At 33.5% G+C, this 10,379-nt stretch overlaps 2 protein-coding genes across 2 annotated transcripts; one reads left to right on the top strand and one right to left on the bottom strand.

The window, feature by feature from the left end:
* The first annotated feature begins 1,330 nt into the window (after positions 1 to 1,330).
* LOC130640690 (uncharacterized) lies at positions 1,331 to 4,613 on the top strand. The gene is made up of 3 exons (XM_057447207.1): positions 1,331 to 1,968; positions 2,051 to 2,170; positions 2,359 to 4,613. The coding sequence occupies exons 2-3, from the start codon at positions 2,053 to 2,055 to the stop codon at positions 3,300 to 3,302; spliced, it is 1,062 nt and encodes a 353-aa protein (XP_057303190.1). The 5' UTR covers positions 1,331 to 1,968; positions 2,051 to 2,052; the 3' UTR covers positions 3,303 to 4,613.
* Positions 4,614 to 7,787: 3,174 nt separating this feature from the next.
* Positions 7,788 to 10,138, bottom strand: LOC130642390 (uncharacterized). Its single transcript, XM_057449476.1, has 5 exons — positions 10,076 to 10,138; positions 9,795 to 9,872; positions 9,434 to 9,506; positions 8,965 to 9,093; positions 7,788 to 8,858 (listed from the first exon to the last, which is right to left on the bottom strand). Exons 1-5 carry the CDS (start codon positions 10,136 to 10,138, stop codon positions 7,975 to 7,977), a joined length of 1,227 nt encoding a protein of 408 aa, XP_057305459.1. The 3' UTR covers positions 7,788 to 7,974.
* Between the last annotated feature and the right edge of the window lie 241 nt (positions 10,139 to 10,379).

The raw sequence follows: 10,379 nt of genomic DNA, 5'->3' as shown, positions 1-10,379 counted from the left end.
TACACAGGGGTAGCAGGACAAGCACAAAACATAAGCTGGTGTTTTGTTTATTACTAATAATTCAAAATTGCGTCCGTGGTAATCCAATGATCATATACATTAAGAGTTACCTGCAATATCCACTGCGCAAGTACTTTTAATCAAGAAATACATCAGTGAGATAAAGCTTATCTTACTAGTGTGACCATCTTTGAGAATCATTGAGCATCTAATCGTCAACAAACATTCGATTAGTTCTTTTTAAAAAGCAACATAAATACACACTTTTTAAGCATCTAATCAGCATCATGAGGCATCATGTGTCAAAAATGAAACAACTTATAAGAAGAATGACAATTGTCACGTCAGCCTGGCTGAGCAAGCAAAAATACATGAATTTGTTTTCTCGTGTATATAATCAACAAGCAACAAGTTGAACCTGTAAACTACAAAAATGCAAAAACTTTGTGTTTGTTTTAAAAACAATCGCTCTGTTCAACAGTGTTAAAAAGTTAACTACTTTGATTGATAAGAATTACAGATGCACGAGCACATTTCCAAAAATAGCTATTTATTATCGCATCCATTAACCCTATATCAGTGTTGTTTTCTTTAACACCTATACTTGGAAACTATTTAAAAACGTGTTTAAGATATTAAGATGTAATAAGTAGAGAAAAATTACTTTTATTGTGAATTCAATAATCTATTATTTGGAAACGTTGCTATGGTTTTTTAACCAGCCAAAATAAAGTGTATAAAACTTTGTGAATGAGAATGTTAAATTTTGCTGGAAGACAACTCGCATGGAGTTTTGAAAAGTAATAAAGAAATATCTATGAACAAAAGTCTTCGATATATTTAGTACACAGAATATTTTGCAGAAAACAGTTTCGTAAAGTTCAAAGTTCATCGAACTATAGCAATTAAATGAGATAATCCAAAACCTTTAATTTAAAGACTAACAGAGAAAAAATAATGCAAACAGAGAAAACATAATCTCACAATATATTCAAATTCAAGAAGTATAAGTGACATCGCAAAATCTATGAATTGTTTCTTCGCCTATTTACAAATAAAGTTAGCGACATTTCGGACCTATGAAAGCAGAACTTTTCTGCTTTAGCATTGATTAATTATAAAGTTCTCTTTTAGTATTATTAAATTATTGCGTATAGTCCTTTCTAAGTCAATTCGACATCACAAACTACTGCTTTGAATCATATTTTTGTTTTAAACATTTCTTTTCTTTTTAACCGGACGTTAATTTGGAGAACAAAAAAATAAATCCTCGTAAAGTTTTATATTAACAGTATGATCTATGGTGTATTAAACAAAACATAAAGTAATAAAGAAAAGTAATAAAAAGTTAAAAAGAAGAAAGCAAAAGTACACTGATCGCAGAAAAGCTATGTTTATTGGTTTAGAAAGGTTTTATATTGCACCGGAAACATTTGTATTGGTTGAAATTTTGAAAATCCATGAATGCGCCCAATAATATATCCCAAAGAAGAAGTGCAGAACATTTAACGCATACAGCTTGAATTTTTAATTTTCTTAACAAACTTAGAAGCGTAAAATATTAAGAGTAAACATTTCAAAAGAGTTTTAGAAAACACTAACTGCTCAATTTTGGTTAGTCGTAATTATTAATGCAGATAAGTCAACACATGGTGTAAATTATAATATCCTAATCACTCACTGCATAATTCTAATAAAGTATACATTTGCAACTAGAAGCCTAGCAACAGATATATTGGATCGCACATGTTACGCCCACTGCAGCGCCACTCTGATTGGCAATTATACACAATTGATGACACCTATCTGGTTAAATTTTCACGAGGCTTGGTACTTTATGGTTTCTTAATAGAGTACGAAATTATGACGATGCATTGTTAATAGCTCTGCTTACTGTATATAAGTGAGAAAAAAATAAAAGAGTTCTCATCAGATTTGTGTTGTATAAACTCAAGGCGCAACATACAGGTAAGACTACAACAAAATAAAGCTTTCAAAGATAATCAAGTGTTGGGATTTATAATATAATAAACAATGATATTTTCTATAGATATGAAGGTTTACATACTGTTAGCGTTATTCGCTACCATCGCACTTGCATTTGCTGAAGAGGATGCAAGCAAAAGTGAAGATACTGAAGTAGCTGAAACCCAAGATCCAAGTTACTCATGTACGTATCTTTATTTTTTTATTCAAAATTCTCATTATTTTAAAACTTTCCATCCATAAATACCTCTGATGCTTTCAGATGTCAATGAGTAAATATGTAAACAAAAAGCATTGCCACAATTTCTACACAAACGTATATCCATTTGGTACAACGAAGACCATTTATTAATGCTACTTTTTGTCTTCCAGGTGGAGCCTACCCTAGTTTCAATTCAAACACACATCACTGCTATCATGGAAAAATTTACCTGAAGACGTACTATCGCTATTGTGGAAAATATCTTTATGACATCCGAACACATTTTTGCTTCAAAGGAAAATCTCATCCATCAAGCCTCTACAGAGCATGCGGAAACAACCTTTGCAAGAGAAAAGAGCAATTTTGCTTCAAAGGAAAATGTTACCTTAGATCTTCCTTTTCCATCTGTGGTTGGAACATCTGTCACAAAAGATCCGAATTTTGTTTCAAAGGAAAGTGCTACCTTCGAAAATACTACGCTATCTGTGGATACAATGTTTGCAACAAACACAAATATTTCTGTTTCCGCAACAAGTGTTATCTCAGAACCAAGTATTTCATCTGCGCCAATCAACGCGTATGCAACCGACACACCGACTTCTGCTTCAAGGGAAACTGCTACAACCGAAGATGGTACAAGATCTGTGGATATAATGTATGCAACCTTCACTCCCAATTCTGCTTCAAGGGCAAATGCTACCAAACTAGCAAATATTTCATTTGCCACAACCGACGTGTATGCAACCGACACACCGATTTATGCTTCAAAGGACAATGCTACAACAAAAGATGGTACAGAATCTGCGGACACAATATTTGCAACTTACACTCTCAATTTTGCTTCCGAGGTTCCTGTTTCTTGAAATCTAAGTACTTCGTTTGTGGAAACCAACGCGTATGTGATCGATACACTCAGTTTTGTCACAAATACAACTGCTACAACAAAGCTACACATGCTGTTTGTGGAAAACAAATCTATGTCCAGAAGTACTACTGGTGTCATGGAGGACTACTTTACAAGAAATCACTCTATGATTACTGTGGAAAAGCCATCTACCACAAAATCCAATACAGATGCCACTACGGAAAAGTTGTTCCAAACAAAAAATACTAAAACTTGACATTATATATATTATATAGAGGTGTTTGTTTATCAAAATTTTAAATACAAAAATGCAATAATATTCATGCACGTTTTTTCTCAAGCTGTCGCTGAAGACTTTTCTGTGTATCGCTTGAGAATGTTGTTAAGGCGAAGGCAATTTAATTAGTCGTCCTACGGGCAGCGAAAATATTTTTTTGGCCGATCTATCATCAAAATAGAAATAAAAAATAAATAGAGTCGGTACACAAATATTTTTCTGCACGTGCGATCTAAAAACGTTACAATTTATGGGGTTGAATGAAGAACAGTGAAGGTCAAAATTAACCTACAAAATTTATTGTTTCTCGAGCAGGCACACACACATTTTTTCAAATCTCTATAAGCACAAACGTACACTAACGTATACCAACGTATCAGTTTTTATCATAAATTCATAGTAATAACTTTCTTTTCTTCTGTCACATCATATCATCCTTATTTAACGTTAGAGATGTAAACTAGTAGAAGACACTACTTGAGTTTTTAAAGGGGCTGGGTTATTAAAGGGCAATGGGAGGGCTAAATTAAGAGTGCGCATATTACAGTACTCGAAAGTACAAAAAAAACTTCTTCGAAAGAGGTTTATGAGCAAGGAAAAATATCCGGTGGGATAATCAATTTTTTTACGACTTTAAAATAAATCAAAATTCATTCGTCTTCTATGTCAATGTCCAGCAAAACAACTTTTTCACCAAATTCATTTGTGTAATTTTTGGGTTTAGGCGGTCAAATGAGTAGAAATAAACAATCTTAACAGTCAAGAGTCTTTGATAAACAACCTTCTCAGTTTCATGAAATACAATCCTTTTTTTAGGTGTGTCGTTTGTGGAGTAAGTGTTATTGTTAAAAGTATCACAATAAAGTTGACTGGAATGCAATGCATTTATAGGTAACAAGCAGATACAAAAAAATACCAACTAGCTAGCTTATAATCGGTGCTAAGTAGCCAAAATCTTAAATTTTATTTGTTTAGCATTTGTATGTGAATAAAGAAATACTTAATAACACGTGTGTAAACACAAACAGTAAAAATCCCTATAGGTAAAAACGCAGTTTGTTGTCATATAACTACTCTTCATCAAGTTTTCTAAACCTTAGTTGTCCTAGCTTATATTGGTATGTGCAGTCACGAAAATTCGTCACAGAATACGGCAATTGTTGTTGTAGTTGTCGACGATTTCATATTAAATTTGCTTTAAAACATCAAAAATGCCGGCGCAAGAAAATATAAAGACCGTATCAAAAAATTATATGTTACAACAAAAGATCAACAAAAATGAAAAGAAATGAAAAGAAACCACCATATCGTCCCTGCGCAATAAAAGTGTGTAAAACATTTAAAACAGCTAATAGGTTTTATCATTTTGTTTGTAATGTTAGGAAAAAAGTTTTACGGTTGAGAATAGCATGCAATCCTCGTTCCCAAGGTCTCTTGGTTTCTGAGCTGTTTTTACGGTGCGACCAACAATAATCGTACCACCATATCTACTGGTTATTTTTAAACATCCTAAACTAACAAAATTCAAATTCGACTCTCGTCTTAAAAGCAAAATTTAGAGCTACCGGGCGAAAAAACTTAATCCGGATTAGGTAATTTTTATTAATATTGGCAGTTTGTTGTCTTTTGTTTTTATATGAAACCATTTTGAAAGGTGCGGCGTTGACGTTGTTAAGTCAAGTCTGCTTTTCTTCACATTTTTGTCTTGTCACGTTTTGTCACGTTTTTTAGGCACATACAAATCTCAAACTCACCAGTTTTAAAATTTTGGCTACGAATGTACAGGTTTAAAGGGAGAATCAAAAACCAGTTGGCAATCCTTATTATCCAGTATCGTGCGACAGCTTTTGATCTAAGCTAGCATTATCTCTATTTGTGTTATTTTTACCAATCTGATTTTTACTAAGTTACAACTGGGGGGTGTCTAGATAGCTAACTGTTAGCTACCTAGTTAAAAAGTAAAAAAAGTGCACAATTTTTTAATGAGAGCTCAATTTTCATTAACCTGTGATACTTCAGGTTTATTTTTAACTGTGTTTAATTTTGTAACCACAGCCTGTAGGATGTGTTTTTATTTACACTGACAATTTTTCGAAACGAAAACTTATTTCACAAAATAAAATTGCTGAGTGAATTTTTTGGCTAGAGGGAAAGGGTATTACGCCTATACGCATGCGCGATACGGTTTACCTGTACCATGCGCTCAGTCCGTTGTCACGATTAATTTTTGAACTTTCACGAAAACTTATTCCTTCAAAAAAATAAAAAGATGTCGACCGATTGTTTTTGCTATGACGGCGTAACAATGGGTTGCGGACTGCGTTTTTATATCGGGTAAAGTTGCAAGAAAGTTATTTATTGAAAAATATATTATACAAGAAATACTATAATGTTATGCGCGCTTCACTTAATTTTTGAAATACTGCATACCTGTACTACCGTAATTATTCTAATTTAGTGCGACCTCTAATTAGTGCCTTTTTTAAGAATTAAAACAATATATTATCCTCTTATTATTAGTGTGAATGGAATGTTGGTAATTTTCAATTTTCCTCTTATTTAGTGCGGGAAGGGTCAAAAATTCCTCTAATTATAGTGCGGGTTGACCTGGTTTTTGTCTGCGGTTGTAATACTGCAGACATCAAAGGATCCTTTTACCATTTCCATGTCGGATGAAATAACGTTGTAAGCTTTTCCACCAAGTTAATCGTGTATTGGCGACTAGCCGGAGAAGTTTGAGAAGGAGAGAAAGCAGAAAGAAGAAGAGAAGAAAAAGAAAAAAAACCTAAATAATAAAAACAAATAATTAAAAAAAAAAGAATTAAAAATTTATCAAAAAATAATTACTTAGTGCGGTAATGATAAAAATTTTCCTCTTATTATAGTGCAGTCTTGAGTGGATGATTTGATGGTAATTTATCTCCTCTAACTATTAATGCGGCATGTCCAAAATAATTATTTTTTCGGCCGCACTAAAATAGAATAATTACTAAAGCACTCCACTTAGATGTGTGACACAGTTAACGGCTCATATTAAGCTCTCCACCAGACGTTCAACGCCGAGTAACACAGTTACTTGCGGCTTGACCATGAGTTTCGACGCAGGGTCTCCCGGCTAGTTGACAAAAATTTGTTTAAAATCCTGCTAATGTTCACTGCAATGTCACCAGTTCAGTTACTATTAAACAAATAGTGTAACTGGTTTTACCATGTAAACTTGTCTGTGTCAGTTGATTGGTTGCTGGAGACATACACCATTAGAGAGCTATCTAGCTAGCTATAAATTCAATAAAACAATATAATAGATATGTAAAATTCAGAGAGTAACAACAACATAAGTGCTCTGTTGGTTTGACCACCGTATTGCCAATATGGCGTGTCAAATGTAACCGGCTTGTTGGAAGCTCGCTCCTGACCTACGACCCTTGGGGCTCAATCCAATTGAAATAAATCTGCCATATTGATTTAATTAATTGGAACAATCATATCCTAACCGAAAATAGATATAAAAAGTCCATGAAGTATAACACGTATCAATTATGAGATTATTATGGCCCATGTCAACTTATTTTCGCGATACTATTTCACAAATCTCCGTCCCTTTTTTCGCAATTGTAATTTGTTAGGCCTATTTATTGAAATTAGGTAACCTTTAATTGAACTTGCTCGAGTTGAAAAAAAAACTTTATCGAGAAAAACTTTTTTTTTTCCAAACAATTTTAGCAAAGAGGTCATTTCTAGTAATTTCACGAGATTAATCGTTGCAAAAATAAATCGACTTAAGGTAGAAGCAAATGAAATTTTGTAAAAAACAACAGAGTAAAATAAATATTAGCTATTTGAAGAGGGTAGCAAAAGTTTTTACGGAAAGAAATATCCCTAATTTTTATCATAACATCCTACGTTCAATTTTTTAATGTTGAGAAGATTACAATTGATTATGTAGAAAATCATTTTAGCTGCAATTATGGGGGAAGAGGGTCTCAAAATTTAATACTACAGTAGATTGTTTAAAATTTCTAAAAAAAAACAATTTAAAATAATAAAAAAGATATAACCACCAAAATCTAAAAAAATCTTTAAAAACTGTGTGTACGCATGCGTTCTACATCGCCACATAGCCGGCAACGATTTCTATATTTTCAATCTCGAAAATACTTTGTGATATTTTACACGACGTCAAAACAAAACTTTTTTTCCGCGCCAAGTTGCGGATTGAAAGAGATAGGTGTATTACAAACCGTTTTCATAGTCATATACGTTGCCATTCTTTAAAAAACACAATTATTGCATAAAATAATTTCTATACAGTGTTAGTATATTTTTTTTACGAATACTTTATTTTTCTTCCAATCACATTTTATTTTCTGCCACCAGAGCCAAAATCCCTTTTAATTGTTATCAGAAATGATATAAAAATAAATTAAACATCTTAAACCAACAATTGTCGCACCACATGTCAAGGGAACAGGTTCAAAATTATGAGTTTTAATGATTTAGTGGCATGACAGAGCATTAGAAAATTGATAGCGGCATTATTGCATACAAGGGAAGAGAAAAAAATACAGTGATATAGTTTTTTAAATCTCATAAATGTTACCCCAAACACCACTTATAATACAATACATTTTCATTTTAAGTCATTTAATAGTATGGGCGGATGGCAACAACTTTTCCATAATGACAACGATGTGTTCTCTTGGCATAAACTGATTTTCCACAGATTGCATGGGTCGATTTGTTATAGCAAACGTTTCTGTAGCAAAATTGAGTCCACCTGTTGCACACACGTCGACCACCACAAACAAAGTATTTCTTCTTCAAGTAGCAGATTCCTTTGAAGCAGAATTGGCTTCCTTTGTTGCATACACGTCGGCCATTACAAACAAAGTACTTTGTTTTCAAGTAGCAGACACCTTTAAAGCAGAATTGGGTCCATTTATTGCACACTCGTCGACCATTGCAAAGAACGTATTTGGTTTTCAAGTAGCAGACGCCTTTGAAGCAGAATTGGGTCCATTTGTTGCACACACGTCGGCCATTACAGACAAAGTATTTGGTTTTCAAGTAGCAGACACCTTTAAAGCAGAATTGGGTCCATTTGTTGCACACACGCCGGCCATTACAGACAAAGTATTTGGTTTTCAAGTAGCAGACACCTTTGAAGCAGAATTGGGTCAATTTGTTGCACACACGTCGGCCATGACAGACAAAGTATTTGGTTTTCAAGTAGCAGACACCTTTGAAGCAGAATTGGGTCCATTTGTTGCACACACGTCGGCCATTACAAACGAAATACTTCTTCTTTAAATAACAGTTTCCTTTAAAGCAGAACTGACTGGCTTTGTGGCAGACACGTCGTTTTGCACAGAGATAATGCACTCGTTTGGAATAAACTCTGTATCGGAAGCAGAAATGTGTTCGAATGTCATAGATGACTTTTCCACAGAAGCTATAGTATTTCTTCAAGTACAGTTTGCGATTATGGCAATAGTGTGTGTTTGGGTTGTATCGAATGTAGGCTCCACCTAAAATTTAATATTGCCTTGTGTTAGTTAAGCATAGATGTTCAATTCACATATTAATGTGAAACAAATATTTTGTGCAATATTACTAAGTCGAAAGAAAACTTACAGTAAGGTAAGTAAGACGGATCTTGTTCTTCAGTTACTTCAACATCATTCACTTCTTCTTGTGTTGCTTCTTCAGCAAGTGCAAATGCACACACACCACAAACGAGAAAAAACGCTAACAACTTCATATCTAAACGAAATAGTATTATAAAATTTCACGCACTTAGTGTGCTTATTGTTAACAGAAATAAAAGAAATAGGCAAGTATTACCTGATTGCTTCTCAGTCTGAGCCAAATTGTGTTGTGAGGAAAAAATAAGTATCCCCTGCTTTTATGCTGTTCCAAGATAATTAACCGTGGTAATTATTTTGCAAGTGAGCTAATTATAAATTCGTCAAGCCTACGCTAACCGTATGATATATTCTTAAGTTTCTTTTTACGATAATTTTATTGTTCATTTAGTGGGGTGGTTGTGAAATGTGATTATTCAGCGCATTGTAATAAATCTTGTGACCATGTCCTGTATTACTATGAATGGTCTTTGAGTCATTTCTTGATTGTAATTTACGATTACAGCAATAATATTGCACTTGGAGCAGCTTCTGAAAAATGCAAGAGAAGCAAAATATCACTTTTTGTGTGAGTTCAAAGTTAACGATTAAATTGAACAACAATAAAATTAAACAGTGAGCCTTTTAAGAAGTGATGAAGCATAAAGAAAAGAGGTTCTAGGAGATTTCTAAAGGGTCTTTTTCTAATAATAATTAGGTTCCAAAGGTTTCATTCATGTTATCAATGTTATGTTTAACTAACATGGGTCGAGTCTAAAATTATGCAAGTTAGAATTATCCTGTTAGCCACAAACGAATAACATATAATCGTAAAATTACTCTCTGAATAGTGACTATTGATTTTCTAAAGTGCAAATCTAGATTTTCATCCCCTCCTCCTCTTTCAAACAGTTGGGCCTGGTTGAAATAATATCGTAAATGGCGGATTATGCGCCCAGTGTCTCGTTAACCGCCCACATTTAGATTGTTATTTTCAACAAGCGCCTGGCGTACATATGTTTTATTGAAGACAACGATGAGTTGGCCGTTATGCTGTTACGACTTAGAGTTTGGATATACAGTATTATAATTAAAAAAAAGATAACATTTGTTGTAAATACATTTACACCCTTAGACTCCGTACAAAGTGATTTGGTGACTTTGCAAGGCCGAAAAACAAACATACCGTCTATTAGCCATAACTCAAATTTGAGATATCAATAGATATATTTAAAAATATAAAACATGTAGAAAGAAGAATTAAATATTCCTCAAAAATCTGGTGTGGATTCTAAGGGCTCAGGTATTCTCAATAAGCGCCCAGAGCCCCAGTAACCCACAACCCAATTAAACACCCATCCTTAGAGCGCAAGATTAGTCTTTCATTGAACATATCTCTTTTAAGTTTTTATAGAACAAGAGCAA

The sequence above is a fragment of the Hydractinia symbiolongicarpus genome, chromosome 4, assembly GCF_029227915.1.
Source record: "Hydractinia symbiolongicarpus strain clone_291-10 chromosome 4, HSymV2.1, whole genome shotgun sequence".
NCBI classification, from domain to species: Eukaryota; Metazoa; Cnidaria; class Hydrozoa; order Anthoathecata; family Hydractiniidae; genus Hydractinia; species Hydractinia symbiolongicarpus.
This window is presented reverse-complemented; position numbering and strand designations above follow the sequence as displayed.